Consider the following 23,433-nt stretch of genomic DNA (forward strand, 5'->3'; position numbering starts at 1 on the left):
TTCTTTTCTCCTGACGAACAACTTGTCATCACATAGCTTACTTATTGTTAAAAGTATTTAAAAAAAAAAAAAAGGTAATTTTGTCTTTGGATATTCTGTCTCAGTGAGTAATCTACTCATCATATGTAAGATATTTTCAGAGGAAAGACAGTCTTCTGCATTTAGCCTTTCCCTCATGTATGCATTGTAAGAGAGACATCTGGGAACTATCTCAGGTCCTTCCAAGCGAGCTGTCTGTGGGTTCTCTTTCACTTAGATAAAAATGGGGAAGACGTGTAATAGAATTACCACAAACAGCACTGTTTGTTTTTCTTTTGGAGGAACCATAAACAGAAGCTTCGAATCTGTGCATATAAAAAGAATCCGCAGCGTAAGATGCATTCAGCTCTGTTGTCCTGTTCTGAAGGAAGTAACAATTATGTCATAGTGTCTTCATGGTGTATGTCAGCTTAAACACAGCACCCTTGTCAGACTGCAGAGTCAAAATTGGAAAGTTCATGGGTTTATATAGATACCTTGACTTCCAGCGGGCTTCCCTGGTGGCTCAGTGGTAAAGGATCCACCTGCAATGCAAGAGATGCCAGTTCGATCCCTGGGTCGGAAAGATCCCCTGGGGGAGGAAATGGCAACCCACTCCAGTATTCTTGCCTGGAGAATGCCATGGACAGAGGAGCCTGGCAGGCTGCAGTCCATGGGGTCGCAGAGTCAGATACTGCTGAAGTGGCTGAGCACGCATACAACTTGCATCATCTCTAATTCTTTCAATGTATGGCCATCTATCTGAGTAAGGGGTGTCTGAAGGATGCGCCAGTAGTTTGAAAAGGCAGTACCTTTGTTTAGCCTAAAATCTCTGGACTGAATTCTTCAATCTTTACTCAAACTAATTTGGCTGTCAACTATGCTCAATGTGACATATTTTAAAAATATCAACTTTGTCACATTCAATTCTTCACTTCCCACTGGTTTTTACTGCCTAGCATTGCCTTGAGAACATCACTTTATTTCCCAAGGCAGGCAGTTACCGCAGGGTAAGATCCATTCTCTCTACCCCAGGGTGAATAAGGGGCAGCGCAGTGTGGTTTTCTGAGTTCAATAGAAAATCATCAGCCATTTATTTTGGGGGTGCACAAAGACAGCTGCATTCTGGATTTGCTAAACATCTTGAAATGCTTTGCGTACAACAAAACCCCAAACGTGCTTCTTTTTCCACATATGTATTTTAGGAGAAATATAATCCACATGCTCTTGTTCCCTCCACTTTTAAATCATGAAAATGTTGTTTCATAAGAGCCATTTGATGTCCAGGAAGTCTTTTATCCTTTTTATTAGTTTTTTTTTAACATATAAATAGAAAAAAATTAACAAAAAACACAATGTGCATGACTTAGGACAAACACAAAGTGCCCAATTGAATTTCGAAGTTCTGTATCTACAATATCTTAAAGCCTATCATTTTTCTTGGTGCTTTGCAAAAGCAGTCTTCCCTTCTATTGGATGGGGAGTTCCGAAATGTCAGGATAAAGTAGGGAAGAGAACAAATGTTCATTGAGAAGCGACTGTGGTACTTGGGAACATCTGCTAACTCCTTAATGTTAACAGTAGCCCTAAGTGGTCATTTTACAGATGGGAAGAGCTTTCAGAGACCTTAAATAACTGGCTGTGTGCCAAGGAAGAATTTTAAGCTAGGTCTGTGACTTTTTACTTTATAATCGTTTAATTACTTCTGTCCTCCTCATTCTGTTGCAGAGCACCGAGGAGGCATAACTTCCAAAAAAGTCCCATCTTAGGAGGTGACTTGGAAATAACTAATAACCAGGCCTGAGGATAAGGATAACCTCTGGAAAGTGGCCACTTGGTATTGGCAAGGTGGATGTTTAGGACCATGTTTGCATAAGGGCTTTGGATACATGATATTGTGCCAGATAGGCCTGGGCACCTTCTTTTTATTATAGGGGAGGAAAGAGAATACACATGGGATGGGAAGTGGGGCAGGCTCAGTAGGAGGCCCATTTCTTGCACTGTGATTCAGTATCAAAGTGATACTTGATTACCTCTTACTTTGTAACCGTGGTACATATTTGGTAAGAGTGGTACATGACATTACTTAAATGGCTTAAACTCTTTTCTTTGAAAAGAATTTTTCAGTGCTTACATCTTAAAGTATATAGGGTGAGGATCCTTCCATAATGAGGGTACATATAAAAGAGAAACCAAAATTTTATTTGGCGGGGGAAGGTTATAGTCAGCTATACCGTGGGGTACGTGATTCATAGTATGGCATTAAGTTACTATCTTCTGGAGAAAAGGAAAAATAAAATTACAAATTGAAGGACGTGAAGACTGCTTAGGGTTTGACCTAGGATCTAGGTTCTTCTGATATTATCTGTTCTATCCCAGAAATCCTGTTTTATTCAATGTGGAGCTGTTTTGTGCTACAATCTCATGTTCCATTATGTTCTTTTTTTCTTTTTAACCTTGTATTATGTTGGCATCAGGGGAAAAGAGATGAATTATTTAAATCTTCTTTCATTGAGTTAGGGCAATACAGAAAGAATGCAACAGGCAATTTTATAACTGACATTTTGGAGAACACTGGGGTCATCATATGACTGAGAACATGATTAATTTTTTGAAGGTCAGGACACTAATATTTTTTCCAGTGGATTTGCTAAGGGAACCAACCACCTGGTTTCGAGTTTTGAGAGAACTGCTCCCCAGGAAAAAGTTGCTTTTTTCTTCAGAGAGATTGTACGTTGTTTTGCATCTAAATAGAGTGTATCCCATGGAAATAAGAAATATAATTACTGTAGCATTATTTTTTCTCATGCCTCTACTGAAGAGCCACGCTGGTTTATCTTTTATACAACCGCAGTGCAGAACTTGACCGGCATTCATATCATATTAGTCATTTTGCCTTAGGCTCTCGGCACACTTTTCAAAAAGTCTTGCCGCACCCCGTACGAGCGGGTAAGGCTTTAAATGTTTCTTGTGTGCCAAGGCAAATTAAGCAATTAGTATGGCACTCCTTAGCAGAGTGGGGAAGAGGATCTTATGAAGCCCAAGGGAGGGGGTGGGGGAGACATGCCATGAGCTCTTTTCACAGTCACAACTCAGTTAAAAATCTTGGAGGAAGAACAGTTACTTTGCAACCAAGAAAGAAGGCAGGAATATCTTTACTTGGTGATGAGGCTGGAAATAATAAGCTGGTTGACTGTACAGAGAGAGTTTTTTTCCTCTGAAAGAAGGCTCCCTCAGCTTCATCAGATCTATGTCCACACAGCAAGTGGGGAACGGGACTTGAGGCATTTTTGTTTCCAGTATATCCTATCTGTGGGTACTCTGTGACTAGACCTGTGAGTGCAGACTAGAGGAAGAGGCCCTTGTTCACTGTCTTTTGAAGTTTCATTTTATAAAATGAGATTTCCTTGCGTATGACTTCACTTGCTCTCAATCAACTGTTGTTATTGCTCTTGACATATGCATTCTGTCCTGCTGGTGTGGACTGCATAGCCCCAGGGGGCCCTTGTCACTGTCGCTAAGATAAGGGTCCCCAAGTGACTGATGTGAATCACAAGTGTCAGCTGTAAGGAGATCTCTCACTGATGCCTCTGTTTATATCCTGTAGATGCTACAAGCTCCCAATTCATATTGGTAAGACTTTCGAGCGTTCAAGAAAGGCATAGAAACCAATGCAGTACTCTAAAGCAATTATCCTTCAATTCAAAATAAAGAAATTGAAAAAAGCAATAGTAAAGCTCTTAGTATTCTACTACTTTTTAAAAAAGGCATTGTTGGATGTCTCTAAGTTATGATAGGAGATTTCACTGAAGTTGCATATTAGATTATTCTTCCTTTTATAAGGAAAACAAGCCAAAGGATCAAAACTTGATGTCTATAGATAGTTGTTGTTTAGTCGCTGAGTCATGTTAAACTCTTTTGAGACCCAATGGACTATAGCCCACCAGGCTTTTCTGTCCATGGGATTTCCCAGACAAGAATACTGGAGTGGGTTTCCATTTCCTTTTCCAGGGGTTCTTTTCCAACCCAGGAACTGAACCTGCATTTCCTGCCTTGCCAGGCAGATTCTTTACCCCTGAGCTACCTGGGAAGCCCCTTTAGATAAGTTCAGTTCAGTTCAGTCGCTCAGTCATGTCCGACTCTTTGCGACCCCATGAATCGCAGCACGCCAGGCCTCCCTGTCCATCACCAACTCCTGGAGTTCGATTCACGTCCATCGAGTCAGTGATACCATCTAGCCATCTCATCCTCTGTCGTCCCCTTCTCCTCCTGCCCCCAATCCCTCCCAGCATCAAAGTCTTTTCCAATGAGTCAACTCTTCGCATGAGGTGGTCAAAGTACTGGAGCTTCAGCTTTGGCATCATTCCTTCCAAAGAAATCCCAGGGTTGATCTCCTTCAGAATGGACTGGTTGGATCTCCTTGCAGTCCAAGGGACTCTCAAGAGTCTTCTCCAACACCACAGTTCAAAAGCATCAATTGTTCGGCGCTCAGCCTTCTTCACAGTCCAACTCTCACATCCATACCTGACTACTGGAAAAACCATAGCCTTGACTAGATGGACCTTAGTTGGCAAAGTAATGTCTCTGCTTTTGAATATGCTATCTAGGTTGGTCATAACTTTTCTTCCAAGGAGTAAGTGTCTTTTAATTTCATGGCTGCAATCACCATCTGCAGTGATTTTCGAGCCCTCCAAAATAAAGTCTGACACTGTTTCCACTGTTTCCCATCTATTTCCCATGAAGTCAGATGCCAAGATCTTTGTTTTCTGAATGTTGAGCTTTAGGCCAACTTTTTCACTCTCCTCTTTCACTTTCATCAAGAGGTTTTTAGTTCCTCTTCACTTTCTGCCATAAGGGTGGTGTCATCTGCATATCTGAGGTTATTGATATTTCTCCCGGCAATCTTGATTCCAGCTTGTGTTTCTTCCAGTCCAGCATTTCTCATGATGTGCTCTGCTTATAGTTGGCCCAGTACAATTTTGTGTGGGATTTATTTCATTGTTTTTCTTCACTGGATATGAATTTAGAGTACTCAAGGACATTTATTCTACACCAAAAGAACATTTAGCTTCTGTGTGGTTAAAATAATATTGAGGTCAGTATATTGGAAGAAAGGAGACACTCCATCCAGTAACCCTCTTTGGAATCCCTCACGTTCTTTGGGAAGGTTAATTGACAGTCTTTGCACACTTCCTGCAACCCTTCCCCAGGAACTTGCAGAGGATCCTTTGTAAGAGACAGTAACCCTTGTCTGCAGGCAATATGCACAGCTGGGAAAGATAATTAAATCAACTATTTCTTTTTGAGAGATCTACATCATTTCAACAGAAGGACCCAGCAATTCCGCTGGATTCAGGCTGGACACTATTACTAGCAGACGTACTTCAGACAGATTTCATAATCACCAGACCTCTGTGGTACAAATGGTTATGGTGAGCTTCTGAGGCTCCCCAAAGGCCACTAAAACTGTCCGACTTAGATAGCACTGAAGTTTTGATGTGAGAATTAGAAAGTATGGTTCAGTTTAATCTGTAAGGTTGGATACCAGAAAGTTCCCCTTTGGTTTCCCAAACTTGAGTGATTCAATGGCTACTATTCTCTCGTGAGATGGCCCCTAAATCTCATCCTGTGTGATTACTGGGGGCTCATGGAGGGTATAGAATAACATGGGTTGGGTTTCATTATGGGTGACATTATCACATGATTATTTTTTCCCCACGGCAATTAGGGAATGTCATGAGAAAAGAGAAAATACCTTTTGGATGTTAACATTTCTGAAAGTGAGTTGGATTTACCGGGTAATTTTTTTTTTTAATGTAAACTAGATAGCCAGTGGGAATTTGCTTTATTGCTCAGGAAACTCAAACAGGGGCTCTGTATCAACCTAGAGGGGTGGGATGGGGAGGGAGGTGGGAGGGAGGTTCAAAAGGGATGGGATATAGGTATACCTATGCCTGATTCATATTGAGGTTTGACAGAAAAAATTCTGTAAAGGAATTATCCTTCAATTAAAAAAAAAGAAAAAAGACTACTCCGAGAATTTACCCAGAAGATTGGGGTGAACTTGCAAAGAATTAAAACTTCTGTGTGAGTTTTCCTTTTAAGCACTGCTCACTAGAGTTTGTTTATCCCATTAAATGTTGGCTACTGATAAAAAGAAGCATTCCTTGCTGCCACAGACAGTGCTTCTTCCTAGCAAGGCTAGTCCATTTTGACCCAGTGCACACTATGGGTGCAAGATTGCAGGGTGTAGGGTTTGTTCCCCAAAGTCCTAAAACCCAGTCACAGTTTTTTAATCCTTTAATTTTTCTTATGAACAAGACATGCCCATATTCTCTCTGGTTACAAGTCATGAATGAGTGAAACCCACTCTTTCCAGGGAGAAGACTCTCTCTGGTAAATGCTACACTGTTGGCGTGGCTGAATGATGTCGCAGAAGGTGTAATAAATTGAGACTTTAAAAAGGCATAATTTGATAGAATCATGCATTTTGTGCTTCTAATGAGCACATAGTCTAGCAGAATTTACAGATACATGCATAATTAATGTGAATATAGTATAAGATAACGACCTGTTAGAAGCACATGAAAAGATGCACAATATCATTAATTTTTAGGGAAATGCTAATTCAAATCATAGTGCCAGTGTGAAACCTCTGTATATCTACTGCTGCTGTTACTGCTAAGTCACTTCAGTCGTGTCTGGCTCTGTGCGACCCCATAGACAGCAGCCCACCAGGCTCCCCCATCCCTGGGATTCTCCAGGCAAGAACACTGGAGTGGGTTGCCATTTCCTTCTCCCGTGCATGAAAGTGAAAAATGAAAGTGAAGTCTCTCAGTCATGTCCGACCCTCAGCGACCCTATGGACTGCAGCCTGCCAGGCTCCTCTGTCCATGGGATTTTCCGGGCAAGAGTACTGGAGTGGGGTGCCATTGCCTTCTCCCCTGTATGTCTACTAGAATGACTAAAATGAAAAAGACTGCCCATATGAATTACTGGCTAAAGAGGTAGAGTAACTTACTCTCATCTATTGCTATTGACTGGGGACAGGGGGAGAGGGGCAGCAGGGAGGCTTCCCAGGCAGCCCTAGTGGCAAATGGAACAATCACTTTTGAAAACAGTTGAAGAATTTCTTAAAAAGTTAAACATATACCTACCCCATACCTTCTATATACTCCAGTCATAGTACCTTTAATATTTACCCAGGAGAAATGAAAGCATACGTTCATACAAAAAAATTGTGCATAGATTGCTCATGGCAATTTTATTTGTAATAGCATGAAGTAAACAAGCCGAATATCCAATGAAAAGGTAAAAAAATTGTATTTATTGATTGGCCATATCCATACAATGAAATATTCAGCAATGAAAAGAGTCAACTACAGTGTTTCTCTATTCAACAACATAGGTAAGTCTCAAAACAATTATGCTGAGTTAAAGAAGTTTGTCAAAAAAGGTGAGGGCCTCTTGGGAATTAAATAGATAGAGTAGTGGTGGACATATATATTGGAGAAAAATAATTTTATCATTATTTGAAAGATAAAATTTATGAGGCTTGGTTATGGAATAGTGGCTAGAGGGTCTTTCTCTAGTTTGGGTTTTTCTCTATGGATCATCATCTATTTAGTGGTACGGATTTCATGAAAGAGAACACTTAAGTATGAAAGAAATGGTGAGTTAATTGTTTAGTGTTGACTGTTTTAACCAACATCCCCAAGAGGAAACATTCAGTAGGCAAAACATCAATACTGCTGCTTAAGGAAAAGGAGCTTACATTTTGGCTTTTTAGTAAATGCAAGCATAGATAACTAATAGAAGTATAATATTAGTGAGAAAGGAATAAAGAAGACAAAGAGAAATGGAAATCCTAGACCCAGTCTCATGGATGAGAGAGAACAAAAGAGCTGAGGGCAGAGAGGGAGAGGAAAGAAATGTGATGGGATGTCCCCGGGCAAAGCAGAGGGAACTGATTTGGAAAACAGCAGACTTTATGGACATCTCGTTTATGCAATGCCCTGGTCACTCACTCTGGCATGTCTTAATGTGCGTGGTTAACTTTATTTAGCCACTTGATCCAAAGTCTGTAATCAATTGCAGCTCACAAGAAGTGGTGCCCCTTGTGGTCAAGGGCATAGGTTCTGGAGACTCTATTCCTGTCTCTGACCTCAACAGGTATCTAAACTCTCTGAACATTTGTTTCCTATCTGTAAAATGGTATCCCCGTGGGTTCCTCTCTCTAGAAATTATTGTATTAGTAAATACTTTTAAAAATTGGCATGGTGGTACTTAGCATTGCTTCTAACCCATAGTGGAGGTTCAGTGAATTAATCTTCCTCTTCTTTCTCCCTCTTCTCCTTCTCCTCCTCCTCTTTCTCATTATTAGTAGGCATCCACCATATTGTCAGTGATGATTGGAAAAAGCTTTACTCGCTCAATAAGCCATTAGAAAACAAGAAATCAGAATGTCACTTTTTTTTTCATCTGATTCTTTCTGTCCCAAGTGATTTATGTACATGTGCTATTTTATTAGTCTTTCTTTTACATGGTGTGAAAAAAAGCACATGACTTAGTGATGCAGCAAAGAAGTAGAATTTGGGTGACTTTGGTCCTGCCTGTTCTTCAATACCTATTTGGTTTAATGCAAGTAATTTAAATTTCTTACACCTAAATATCTTCAACTGAAACAGAAATGAAGTATAATAATCATATAAGGCTATTAGAAATGCCTAAGTAAAAAGCATACACATGTAAATACCATTTAAGTTCAGAACTTTATAGAAAGCTAAGTGGGTTACATAAGTTAGTACAGTTTTGTAAAGGTGACACTAAGAAAATGCCACATTAATGTTCATTGACATACAAGGCTTAAAAAATAGTTGTTTGATTTTCTTAAGTGTGCTTCTAGTTTATGTTTTAACATCTTATAAAAAATGGACCCTAACCATTCAAATCCCTGGTTGCATTCATTTCACCAGCAATTCCTTTTCATTTGAGTCAGAGAGGTTTTCATGTCCCGTTTCAGGATTTGTGGATCTGGCCCTCCACGATCAAGTCCACCTTTTGGAATGTGCCTGGCTAGAGATCCTCATGATTGGTCTTGTCTGGCGCTCCATGGAGCATCCAGGGAAGCTCCTATTTGCTCCCAACCTTCTCCTGGACAGGTGAGTGACCTAGTTGTAGCTTGGGGAAAGTACATCCCTGAGAATCACCAGTTTTATACTGAAGCTTGTTTATTCAGCATTCCATGAAACTTCCAAGAACTTTATCAGATATGTTTACAAATGGGTGAATTCCAGTGAGGTAGGGTAATTGAGTTCACAGATAGCTAAGGTTAACTGTCTGCCTGATGTCTCTGCAGGTTAGCTCTATCATTTCTAACATAGACATATGGATATTGTATATGTGTTTATAATATACATATATGGATTTATGTATACACATGTATTTGCTTGTATTTATAACATTATGAGGGCTTCTCAGGGGGTGCTAGTGGTAAAGCACCTGTCTACAAGTGCAGAAGGCCTAACAGATATGAGTTCAATCCCTGGGTTGGGAAGATCCCCTGGATGAGGGCATGGCAACCCACTCCAGTATTCTTGCCTGGAGAATCCCATGGACAGACGAGCCTGGTAGGCTACAGTCCATAGGGTTGCACAGAGTCAGACATGACTGAAGTGACTTAGCATGCATGCGCATAACATTATAAACTGTAATTTTCTAACTCCATCTTCACCTTGTGTTATATAAAAAAATGATGAGTAACTTTCCTGTAATTAAAATCTTTTTTTGGTTCACGTACATCCAAACCACAATAGTCTTTTCATTTCCTCTTCCAATTTTTCCATCATTAAATGAGGAAATTTGATTATAGTTCCAAAGGCCACTTCCAGGTTTATGAATTCATAAAAGTTAACTTGCTTATTTGTGAAAATGGAGAATTCAGTTTTCAAATGTGCTACCATGTTTCATGTGTTGAAACATTTGGGTTGACTCGGAATGTGAGTCCTATTGTTCTTCCTCAGTCATTACTTAGAGTAATTGGATTTAGACATTATTTAACAGCAGCTACCCCTGACAGAGTCCCTACCCAGCACCAGCTGCCGTGCTGAAGGCTTTACATACATGATCTCATTTAATCATCACAGCGCTCCTGGGAAGCCTTATCACTCCCATTTTACCAGAAAGGAAGCTAAGTTTCAGACACATTCTGCTACTTGGGGAAATATGGAATGAGCTGATGGGGGAGCCAGGATTGGAATTCAGGATCTGTCTGGCTCTGGCATAACACGTTGCCTCCTGCCCTGTGCACGTGTTCTTCACATTCTCTCCTCATCAGTGATGCCGTCTTTGGTCTGCTGCTGTGACCTTTTCTTTCCAGGTATACCTTGTCTTTATGGATGCCATAAACATGTGAATGGGAAAGAGCCATTTTCTTAAGTTTCTTGCCGACTTTGTGTGCCTCTGCTCAGCAGTCCAAGGTCGCTAGGTTGCTCTCAGTGCATCTCTGCGCTTTCCTTCCTTTCGGAGCACCAGACTGCCTCCCATCTCCTGTCATGCTCCGGCTTCCTTCCTTATACCTGCCAAACCCCCTGGAGCAGACTTCTGGCAACATTGATTTAACTCTGGAGAATTGCATAAGTATTGGTTACCATGTCATCATTTTGTATTATTATAGCTTTTGAAAAACAGTGATGATGCTATTCAAGAAGCAACTCTCTCTTTCCATGGAATATAATCCCATATCATAATTTCTTGGAATGATTGAGGATGGCCACTGGTCTTGTTCCGTAGAGCCCCTCACGTGTCTGTCTTCCTTAAAGGATGTCTCTGCAGTGCTTCTCACTTCTCCTGTCTTCCTTTTCTTTCCTTTCCCTTCTCTTCTCTTGTCAAGTTTCCTTTCACTTCTTTTCTCCTTCTTCCTTTGCTCTCCTCTTACCTTATTTTTTCACCTCTCTCTTCCTTCTTTTCTCCCTCCTCCTCTTCCTCCTTCTTCTTCTACTCTTAAAAAAGTTTTTTTTTCCACCTGTTACAGTCATGTGGTTCTGTGACTGAATTATAATAAATTTGCAAATGAAAATGACAGACCGCATATAATGTTTCCCCACTATAGACTGGAAGGTATCTTGAGGGTTGAGGATTTGGGGGACATTCATGACTGAATTGATCTGCCTCATGATTTCATGATGACTACCTAGTCCATGTTTATCTTCTTGGGTACACACTTCCTGAAAGCAATCATCAATGGTTGCGTTTTAGATGTGAAAGGGTTTTTGACATCACTTCATCCCAATGAACTCACTTTGCCATGAAGTGATATTGCCTAGTTTCATCATGCACCTGCTTATCTCTCTTTTCTGCATATTCTCACCATGGTTAATTTTCTCCCCTGTCTCTCATTACAGTGTGAGTGACTAAGAGTTCTAATCTCTCTCAACTCCTACTTTCTCATATTCCAGACATGCAGTTCCTACCACCTCTAGACCAGGATTTCTCAGCTTTTGCACTATTGACATTTTTGGTTAGATTGTTCTCTCTTATGGGAAGCTATCCTGTGTGTTTTAGGATGTTTAGGAGCATCCCTGGACTTGACCTACCAGGTGCTCTCATAGCAGCATTCCTTTCCCTGGAGATAACAACCCCAAATGTCTCTGCATGCGTGCTAAGTTGCTCAGTTGTGTCTGACTCTTTGGACCGCATGGACCATAGCCTACCAGGCTCCTCTGTCCATGTGATTTCCCAGGCAAGCATACTGGAGTGGGTTTTTGTTTCCTTCTTCAAGAGCTCTTCCCAACCCAGGGACTGAACCCTTGTCTCTTAGGTCTCCTGCATTGGCAGGCAGCTTCTTCACCACTCGTGCACCTGGGAAGCCCATCTAGACATTTCTAAATGTCCCCTGTGTGTGGCAGGAGAGGAGGCACCGAACTGTCCCTGGTTGAGAACCACTACTCTAGATTTTCCTATTGCAATATCCTTTAAACTCTTCAGACTCACAAGAACTCTCCTTGAATCTTCCTCATCAAGTTTGTTCCTTTTCTTTATTGCTATTAGTGGCATCAACATTCACCTAGACACTGAAGTTGTCAAGTTCAAATTAACCATGGATTCCACTCCCCCAACCCCCATCAGGTTATCCAGTTAATTGTCAAGTCTTTCCTTGTCTGTTTCTGAAATCCACACTCGCCTTTGTCTCCAGGCCTCCCCTAGCACAGGTCCACATCAGCCCTCCCTAAAGTGTGGCCTGGCCACTACTACGTCTCTTTCTCAGCCATCAGCCCTCTTCCTTTCAGTCTCTTCCCAGAGGGCTGCCAGATACTTCTTTGTAAGGCACAGCTGTGATCCTGATGCTTCCTGACTCAGCTTTCATTGGCTTTCTCTCTTCTTTAGAAAGTACTCTCTAGACTTTTTATCTTGGTAATCACGAATCCCTGCTGCAAGTGTCACAGACACGAACATCTGCAGAGCCGGGCCAATGATGTAATGGGGAAAGCCAGTGACTGTGAGTCCAAAAAGGAGTTCTGGGGATTAAGTGAGCCAGGTGAGCTCTTGTCTAGGCTGAAAACACCTGGACCCTGACTTCAGCCTGAGAGCCACAAACTTAATTTCACTCGTCAAGGATTTTTTTCCACTGCTTCTGAAAGGCCCTGGGTCTTTAGAATTGCCAGAATCTTGGGACCTTCTTTAAGGCTCTCTTTAGTTGCCACTCTTCTGGAAAAACCTTCCTTTAGAGTCTCTCCTCTTCAGCCAGAAAGTAGCCTTTCCTTTGTCTTAAGTTCTCACTAGGTTTGGTTTCTGCTCCTCTTCTTCTCCTTCTGCCTGTAAGTTATGATCATATGTCTTAACTTCTCTTCAAGCTCATGAACTTCTTGTGGGCAGGAACCAGATCTTGTTTGTCTTTTTTGCTCCCTCCAGTGAACAAAGTCTTCATGATCCCCAGTAAGTATTTGTTAATTTCACTGGCCAAGGCCCCTAGGGTGGCTCATGTCAGAGTCAGGAGAAATCACATCTTCTGATGGTCATTTAGACCGTTCTTGTCATCATACTCGCTCACCTCTTGTTCAGAGCTACTCAACAATTCCTGGCTTAGTCCCTCCTAGACTTGGAAGAAATTAAGATGCATATGTTTTGAGAGGATTTTTCAAATGACTAAATGCACTTGGTTCATGCTTACATTTCTGCTTTGATTCCGCAGACCTGTTAAATTCTGAATGAGGATAAACAAAGGATCCTACTTTTCTTCCATCACTAGACCCACTATCGAGTAAAATCCTCAAGATCTACATACATTTACATATATGTTAGTGATTAGAAAAATATATAAGTAAATATAAATTATATGTGCACATGTGCTCAGTTGCTCAGTTGTGACTGAGACTCTTTGAGACCCCATGGACTGTAGCCCACCAGGCTCCTCTGCCCATGAAACTCTCCAGGCAAGAACACCGTGCAGATTGTCAGTTCCTACTCCAGGAGATCTTCCTGACCCAGGGATTGATCTATGTCTCCTGTGTTTTCTACATCGGCAGGTGGATTCTTTACCACTGTGCCAACCCCTGGGAAGCCTCATGAGTTATGTAAATAATTAATACTAAATATGTTAAAAATTATGGCCTATAGTATAAAATTTTCTATACTTTTCTATTATCATGTACCTAAATATGAAAAAAATTTTCAATATTATTAAATTACTCTCTTGGTATTAGAAGATAACTTCTTTCAATGACATTGATATAGTCATAACAGTAAACAATATTGTGACCAGTAACTCACTTGAAATTTTATACTTCTGGAAGATGGCTTTTGAGTGAAAGCTGAGAACAGTTTATGTTTTCGACTTACAGACTCCCAACCCCTCTAATAACATTCAGCTCTCTGATTAGCCTGTCATCCTGATCTCCCTTTTGCCCTTTTCCAGTCCTTTCTCACATTGTAAACACCTTTTGGTAACAAGCTGTAGAAATCCATGAGTTTCAAAACCAAGTGTTCGAGAGCTGGTAAGCGAAAGATGAGTGTTCAGTTCAGTTCAGTTCAGTTCAGTTGCTCAGTCATGTCTGACTCTGCGAACCCATGAATTGCAGCACTCCAGGCCTCCCTGTCCATCACCAGCTCCCGGAGTTCACTCAAACTCACGTCCATCGAGTCAGTGATGCCATCCAGCCATCTCATCCTCTGTCGTCCCCTTTTCCTCCTGCCCCCAATCCCTCCCAGCATCAGAGTCTTTTCCAATGAGACAACTCTTCGCATGAGGTGGCCAAAGTACTGGAGTTTCAGCTAAGATGAGTGTTAGCTGCATCATTTTTGTTTTATCTCAAGCTTGGTGATACCACCTTTGCAAAGTCAGTCTCCCTTGGGTGCTTACATCTTCATAGGCACAGGGACAAGTGAAAGCCAGAAGTCCTAAGGAGTCCTGTCACCCTTGGATTACCAATGTTGCTAACTGGAGACAGGGATTTATCTGCAATAGATTGTATTGATGTTCTGTTTTCTCAGACCTTCTTTGCAAATACAGGCATTTGTGCTTTCCAAGGCTATCCAGAGGATAAAATGTACCCCAGTCTTTCCTTGTAATTACTCAAGTGTTAGCACTGGTAAGTGAGGTTTAGTGATTATAGGAATATAAAAATCTGCTGGGTTGTCATCTCATGTTTGTGAGCAGAGGACATATTTCCTATCTTGCACCATTTAAAAAGAGTTATTGCTTGATTTACTTCCTGATGACAGGCCATGATATCTTGATTCTGGTAGTTGTAACTTTCCTGGTAGTCATATGCTCGAAGGCTAATTTTATCCTTGCCATGCTTAGCCTACCCACAATTTCCAGTTCTTCCCCCATAGCCTGCAGGAGTGAGTTCCAAACACTTAATGCAGTCATCTCTTTCTGTGAAAACTAAGAAATAAAGCTTATTATAAGGTATTAATAGAGAACCCAGCAATCTCTCTTTGTGTGTGTGTGTGTGTGTGTGTATGTGTGTTTTACAAGAGGAGAGTTAAAGATAATAAGAACGCCTGTGAAAGTCATCAGGAAATGGAGAAAACTCATTTTCCATTCTAGCACCTAATCCTTTGGTGTGTTTTGGCACCAGAAAACACAAAATATGTCCTCTGTGTCAACTAGGAATGCGCCTCCTCATTGAGTCCTGTTTGAGCGCTCAACCTGGAAAAATAGAGACCAAAAACAGAAGCAGAAGCTTCAAGATATGTCATTCCTTGTGGGATCTCTTTGTTTTCGTAGGAGTAAAGTTTACTATCGCTGGAAGACAGATGTGATGTTAGAGGCAACAATGTGGATTGCCAGCTCAATAAGACCATCCAGTTTGCAGAGCACTGTCTAATTCTGTTTTGCTGGCGCCTTCCATGCTAACAAATTCTGAGAAATATTTGTGGATTTCTCAGGGAGGCCAAAGCACTCTCTTTCAATTCCTATTCACTCTCAGGGGAAAAAAAAAAAAAAACCTATTCATCCATTTAAAAAGCAGAGTTTAATCCGACAAGCAGAATATTCTCTCTACCAAGTGTCTGGCCAGAAGGTTGTTGATCTGGCTCTTTCCATCACTCCTGCATCAAGAGGCTCTGCCTGTAGGAAATAATATTGGACAACAGAAAGTTCTTTGACTTTAGGCATGGAATCAGAATAAGTTCTCTTCCTTAAGAGAAAAACAGGTTGCTGCCCTGGGAGAGGATATTTTGCTTCTTCGACTAAATAGCTGACTGTTTTCAGACCATAAATTCATTTTAAATAGAAAAACAAGTCATTTTCTAGAAGCAAGAACATGCTCGAGTTATTTATTGTCAATATTTCAGAAAACAAAGCATGCAAATAAAAACATGCAAATGAAACAGTGCTTCCAGCAATGCTTTTTCTGGACTTTTTTTTTTTATTGGCCTTTTAAAATTTTTTCCTGTGTAAAACTTGATGTAAATTCTTTGCAGATTTTTTTTTTTAACTTGGAAGAGTGAAAAAAGAAAGTTCTGGAATCAGCTGATAAATTCAGAATGTAATTTGTTTAAAGGTTTCTTGGGTATAAAGAGGAGGACCTCCCTTTGTACTCCTGTTTTAAGATTTCTCTTCTCTGAAAAATGTGTCCCCTACTGAAGGGGGATGTTGTAGTAGCAGAGGCAGCAAGTGGGTGGGGATGGCGGAGTGGTTGACTTACCAGCAAAATGAGTCCTGGGTTAGAGTTTTGGTTACTCCAGTGGCTTTGCTGGATTCCCTCATAACTTGCCAGGTGTGCAGTGGTTTGCGTACCTGTTTGGCCCACTCAGATCTCAAGGACTTAGTTCACAAATTTTATTTATTTATTTTTGCTCTACCTTGTAAAATTGGATGAAGAAAGAAAGGAAGCCGACATTTATGTAACTGCTTTAGTCTGTACAGTAGTGTGTTGGGGTATCTTTTATACTGTAGTTTATTCATGATATGAGAATACAGGGAGCAAGGGGTTTTACCAGTTTATATTCTGGCTCTGTATCCATTGGTTCTTTCCAGTTATGAGTCCTTTCTTTAGTCAACAGCAGAGGCCAGGTTGACTTGTAAAAGTCTGTAGCATTCCGACAAACTCTGGAAATATGGAACTGTAAACTGCAGAGAGAAAAATGGAGGCCAAAAGAAAAGAGAAATTAGAAAGGAATCAAAATATCTATTGGACTAAATCTCAGTTGCATTATATACTTTAAGTGGGTCAGTTATGTGATATGTGAGTTATATCTCAATAAAAATATTCAACACACATACATACTGGAGTTTTAGAAAAAATCAATTTGGCCAACAGGACCTTCAATCATGAAAGCACAGGTAGGGGTTCTACTGGAGAAAGGTGAAAACCAGACTATTCAAATCATGATTGCTCCTTAAAAATTAAAGCAGTTGAACAGAACAGTGTTATATGCCTGCTAAGCCAGAAGTCTTTTAACTCTTCAAGAGGAATAAACCTATAAAGGGTAAATATCCATTTAATATAAAATTGCTCTGGAGGAAAAGGCATAATTCCAACCAAAGAATCCTGTGTAAGAGGCTTGCTTTGACTTCTCTTACGTGTTTACCTACCACATTATTTTTGTATTTGCCATATGTTGTTAACAATTAAACATTGCTAATTGATCTAAAATGTAATCAGCATAATGTTTTTGACAGTTTAATTCTAAAATATCTTGATGTTATTTAAGTCACACATGCTCCATAGAGGTAATCATGTAATCTCCCTATCATATCTGTTTTAATCTCAGCTGCCTTTCTATAGCTGGCATTGGAAAGATCCTCATTTGTTTGAATGAATGCAGTTAAAATCCAGTGTCAAAAGGAGATAACACAGCTTCAACTCTGTTAGTTAGGAGTCAGTTTAAGTCAACTCAGTAGATACTTGTTGAGTTTGACCATGTCTCTAGGGTTCTATATCCCTAGAGGGACACTGGAGGATATAGAAAAAATGTGTAAGAGGCAGATCTGGCCTCAGGGAATTCACTGTCTAGTGGAAGAGCAATATTGGTGTACAAATGAATACAAGCAAAAGCAAGACATTGTAAGCAAACCTCCACCACATCCCACATCATCCCTGTCTAGTTTATCCTCCTTCATCACTTTCTCATGAGATATAAGTGACATGACATTGCATTGTACAGCATATGCATACAACATATGGTTTGATATATGTATATATTATAAAATGTTCACCATAATAAGTCTAGTTAACATTCCATCACCACAAATAGTTACAATTTTTTTCCTATAATGAGCAATTTTAAGTTCTACTCTCTTACCAACTTTCAATACAATGAAGTTTTATTAACTATAGTCACCATGCTGTACATCGCTATGCTTAGTCACTCAGTCGTGTCTGACTCTTTGCGACCCCATGGACTGTAGCCCACCAGGCTCTTCTGTCCAGGAGATTCTCCAGGGAAGAATACTGGAGTGGGTTGCCATGCCCTCCTTCAGGGAATTTTTCCAACCGAGGGATGGAACCCAGGTCTCCCACATTGCAGGTGGATTCTTTAACATCTGAACCATCAAGGAAGCTCAGGGATGGAATGCTGTACATTACCATCCCCAGAACTTATTTATCTTATAACTAAAAGTTTGTACCTTTTGACTGTCTTCATTCAATTTGCCCACTCCCTACTTCTGGCAAATACCAATTTGTTCTCTGTATTGTTGTGCTTGGCGGATGTTTATTATTATTTTTAAATAAGATTCCACTGTGATGTGTCTCTCACTGTCTGACTTATTTCATTTAGCATAATGCCCTCAAAGTCCATCCATGTTATCGCAAATGTTGGAATTGGATTTCCTCCTTTTTGTGGCTAAATAATTTTTCATTATATATATATATATACACACACACACATACTTTTTTTTTGTATCTATTCATCCATTGTTGGACACTTAGGTTACTTCTGTATTTTGGCCATTGTAAATAATGCTACAATGAACATGGAGGTGCAGATATCTTTTCAAAGTAGTGTTTTCATTTTCTTTGGATAAATGCCCAGAAGAGGAATTTGTTGATCATATGGTAGTTCTGTGTTTAAATTTTGAGGAAACTCCATCCTGTGTTCCACAGTGGCTGTACCAATTTACATTCTCACTAACAGTGCACAAAAGGGTTCTCTTTTCTCCACAACCTCACCAGCACTTGTTATTTCTTCTATTTTTGATAATAGCCTTTTTGACAGGTGTGAGATAATAGCTCCAGGTTTGTTTTTTTTTTTTAATTTTAAAATCTTTAATTCTTACATGCATTCCCAAACATGAAGCCCCCTCCCACCTCCCTCCCCATAACATCTCTCTGGGTCATCCCCATGCACCAGCCCCAAGTGTACTGTATCCTGTGTCAGACATAGACTGGTGATTCGATTCTTACATGATAGTATACATGTTAGAATGCCATTCTCCCAAATCATCCCACCCTCTCCCTCTCCCTCTGAGTCCAAAAGTCCGTTATACACATCTGTGTCTCTTTCCCTGTCTTGCATACAGGGTCGTCATTGCCATCTTCCTAAATTCCATATATATGTGTTAGTATACTGTATTGGTGTTTTTCTTTCTGGCTTACTTCACTTTGTATAATCGGCTCCAGTTTCATCCATCTCAACAGAACTGATTCAAATGAATTCTTTTTAACGGCTGAGTAATACTCAATTGTGTATATGTACCACAGCTTTCTTATCCATTCATCTGCTGATGGACATCTAGGTTGTTTCCATGTCCTGGCTATTATAAACAGTGCTGCGATGAACATTGGGGTACATGTGTCTCTTTCAATTCTGGTTTCCTCGGTGCGTATGCCCAGCAGTGGGATTGCTGGGTCATAAGGTAGTTCTATTTGCAATTTTTTAAGGAATCTCCACACTGTTCTCCATAGTGGCTGTACTAGTTTGCATTCCACCAACAGTGTAGGAGGGTTCCCTTTCTCCACACCCTCTCCAGCATTTATTGCTTGCAGATTTTTGGATCGCAGCCATTCTTACTGGTGTGAAGTGGTACCTCATTGTGGTTTTGATTTGCATTTCTCTGATAATGACTGATGTTGAGCATCTTTTCATGTGTTTGTTAGCCATCCGTATGTCTTCTTTGGAGAAATGTCTATTTAGTTCTTTGGCCCATTTTTTGATTGGGTCGTTTATTTTTCTGGAATTGAGCTGCATAAGTTGCTTGTATATTTTTGAGATTAGTTGTTTGTTAGTTGCTTCATTTGCTATTATTTTCTCCCATTCAGAAGGCTGTCTTTTCACCTTGCTTATATTTTCCTTTGTTGTGCAGAAGCTTTTAATTTTAATTAGATCCCATTTGTTTATTTTTGCTTTTATTTCCAGAATTCTGGGAGGTGGATCATAGAGGATCCTGCTGTGATTTATGTCGGAGAGTGTTTTGCCTATGTTCTCCTCTAGGAGTTTTATAGTTCCTGGTCTTACATTTAGATCTTTAATCCATTTTGAGTTTATTTTTGTGTGCGGTGTTAGAAAGTGATCTAGTTTCATTCTTTCGCAAGTGGTTGACCAGTTTTCCCAGCACCATTTGTTAAAGAGATTGTCTTTACTCCATTGTATATTCTTGCCTCCTTTGTCAAAGATAAGGTGTCCATATGTGTGTGGATTTATCTCTGCGCTTTCTATTTTGTTCCATTGATCTATATGTCTGTCTTTGTGCCAGTACCATGCTGTTTTGATGACTGTGGCTTTGTAGTAGAGCCTGAAGTCAGGCAAGTTGATTCCTCCAGTTCCATCCTTATTTCTCAAGATTGCTTTGGCTATTCGAGGTTTTTGTATTTCCATACAAATCTTGAAATTATTTGTTCTAGTTCTGTGAAGAATATGGCTGGTAGCTTGATAGGGATTGCATTGAATTTGTAAATTGCTTTGGGTAGTATACTCATTTTCACTATATTGATTCTTCCAATCCATGAACATGGTATATTTCTCCATCTATTAGTGTCCTCTTTGATTTCTTTCATCAGTGTTTTATAGTTTTCTATATATAGGTCTTTAGTTTCTTTAGGTAGATATATTCCTAAGTATTTTATTCTTTTCATTGCAATGGTGAATGGAATTGTTTCCGTAATTTCTTTTTCTACTTTCTCATTATTAGTGTATAGGAATGCAAGGGATTTCTGTGTGTTGATTTTATATCCTGCAACTTTACTATATTCACTGATGAGCTCTAGTAATTTTCTGGTGGAGTCTTTAGGGTTTTCCATGTAGAGGATCATGTCATCTGCAAACAGTGAGAGTTTTACTTCTTCTTTTCCAATTTGGATTCCTTTTATTTCTTTTTCTGCTCTGATTGCTGTGGCCAAAACTTCCAAAACGATGTTGAATAGTAGCGGTGAAAGTGGGCACCCTTGTCTTGTTCCTGACTTTAGGGGAAATGCTTTCAGTTTTCACCATTGAGGATAATGTTTGCTGTGGGTTTGTCATATATAGCTTTTATTATGTTGAGGTATGTTCCTTCTATTCCTGCTTTCTGGAGAGTTTTTATCATAAATGGATGTTGAATTTTGTCAAAGGCCTTCTCTGCATCTATTGAGATAATCATATGGTTTTTATTTTTCAATTTGTTAATGTGGTGAATTACATTGATTGATTTGCGGATATTGAAGAATCCTTGCATCCCTGGGATAAAGCCCACTTGGTCATGGTGTATGATCTTTTTAATGTGTTGTTGGATTCTGATTGCTAGAATTTTGTTGAGGATTTTTGCATCTATGTTCATCAGTGATATTGGCCTGTAGTTTTCTTTTTTTGTGGCATCTTTGTCAGGTTTTGGTATTAGGGTGATGGTGGCCTCATAGAATGAGTTTGGAAGTTTACCTTCCTCTGCAATTTTCTGGAAGAGTTTGAGTAGGATAGGTGTTAGCTCTTCTCTAAATTTTTGGTAGAATTCAGCTTTGAAGCCGTCTGGACCTGGGCTTTTGTTTGCTGGAAGATTTCTGATTACAGTTTCGATTTCCGTGCTTGTGATGGGTCTGTTAAGATTTTCTATTTCTTCCTGGTTCAGTTTTGGAAAATTGTACTTTTCTAAGAATCTGTCCATTTCTTCCACGTTGTCCATTAGCTCCAGGTTTTGATTTGTATTTCCCTGATGGTTCATGGTGTTTGAGCACCTTTTCATATACTTGTTGGCCGTCGGTATATCTTCTTTGAGAAAATGTCTATTTAGATCTTCTGCCTATTTTTTAATCAGATTGTTTTTTTGCTATTGAGTCATATGAGTTGTTTACACATTTTGGATATTAACTCCATATCAGATACATGATATGCAGGTATTTTCTGCTGTTTGGTAGGTTGCTTTTTCATTTTGTTAATGGTTTTCATTGCTGTATAAGAGCTTTTTATGTTGGCCTAGTCTCTCTTGTTTAGTTTTGTTTTCCTGCCTTTGCTCTGGTGTCAAATAAAAAAAAAATATTGCCTAGACCAATATTAAGGAGCTTACCACCTATGCTTGTACTTTTAGGTCTTATGTTCAAGTCTTTAATCCATTTTGAATTAATGTTTGTGTATGATATAAAATAGTGGTCCAGTTTAATTCTTTAGCATGTGGTTGTTCAGCTTTCTTAACACCATTGATTAAAGAGTGCCCTTTTCCTATTGTATATTGTCAGCTCCTTTGTCAAATTAATTGACCGCATACATGTGGGTTTATTTCTGCACTATCTATTCTGTTCCCTTGATCTATGTGTCTGTTTTTATGCCAGTACCATACTATCTTGGTTGCTATGGGTTTATAGTATACTTTTAAATCAGGAAACATGATGCCTCCAACTTTGTTCTTTCTCAAGATTGTTTTGGCTGCTTGGGATTTTTTGTGGTTTAATACAAATTTTTGGACTATTTGTTCTCTTTCTGTGAAAAATGCCATTGGAACTTTTATAGGGATTTCATTGCATCTGTGGATTGCTTTAGGTATTATGGGCATTTTAACAGTATTAATTCTTCCAATCCATGAGCATGGATATGCTTCAACTTATTTGTGTCATCTTCAGTTTTATTCATCAATGTCATAATTTCCAGTCCTTCACTTCCTTGGCTAAATTTAGTCATAGATATTTTATTGTTTTTGTTGCAGTTGTAAATGGGATTATTTTCTTAGTATCTCTTTCTAAATAGTTTAGGTCAACATAGAAGCTCAACTGATATATTGAGTTTGAAGATTGCAACTTTACAGAATTCACTTATTCTAACAGTTTTTTGGTCTTTAGGGTTTTCTAAATATAATATCAGGCTTCCCTGGTGGCTCACATGGTAAAGAATCTGCCTACAGTGTGGGAGATCTGGGTTCGATCCTTGGTTCAGGAAGATCCCCTGGAGAAGGGAATGGCTACCCACTCCCGTATTCTTGGGGATTATCATGTAATCTGAAAATAGTGTTAGTTTTACTTCTTCCTTCCTGATTTGAATACTTTTTATTTCTTTTCCTTGCCTAATTGCTCTGGCAAGGACTTCCAATACTACCTTGTATAAAAGTGACAAAAGCATCCTTTTCTTATTGCTGATCTTAAAGGGAAAGCTTTCAATTTTCACCACTGAGTATGATGTTAGCTGTGGGCTTATCATAGATGGCCTTTAGTATGTTGAGATAGTGCACCTACTTTGTTGAGAGTTTTAATCATAAATGAATACTGAATTTTATCAAAAGCTTTTCCTGCATTTATTGAGATGATCATGTAATTTGTCTCCTTCATTTTGTTAAAGTGGTGTATGTTGAACCATTCTTGCATCCCTGGAATAAATCTCACTTGATCATGGTATATGATTCTTTTAATATGTTGTTGAACTTGGTTTGCTGACATTTTGTTGAGGACTTTTGCATCTCTGTTCATCAGAGAGCTAGCCTATAATTTTCTTTTCTTGAGTGTCTTTGGTTTTGGTACCAGAATGAAACTGGTCTTATAAAGTGAATTTGGAATTATTCCATCCTCTTATATT

At 39.5% G+C, this 23,433-nt stretch overlaps 1 protein-coding gene across 3 annotated transcripts in view; it reads left to right on the forward strand.

The window, feature by feature from the left end:
• The window catches only part of ESR1 (estrogen receptor 1), a 402,846-nt gene that overhangs the window by 317,208 nt on the left and 62,205 nt on the right, over positions 1 to 23,433 (forward strand). For all 3 annotated transcript variants that reach the window (XM_042253635.1, XM_027972563.3, XM_042253634.1), the window contains exon 6: positions 9,041 to 9,179. In XM_042253635.1, the coding sequence (XP_042109569.1) occupies positions 9,041 to 9,179 (139 nt within the window). The remainder of the gene's footprint in view (positions 1 to 9,040; positions 9,180 to 23,433) is intronic.

The sequence above is a fragment of the Ovis aries genome, chromosome 8 (genome assembly GCF_016772045.2).
Source record: "Ovis aries strain OAR_USU_Benz2616 breed Rambouillet chromosome 8, ARS-UI_Ramb_v3.0, whole genome shotgun sequence".
Taxonomy (NCBI): domain Eukaryota; kingdom Metazoa; phylum Chordata; class Mammalia; order Artiodactyla; family Bovidae; genus Ovis; species Ovis aries.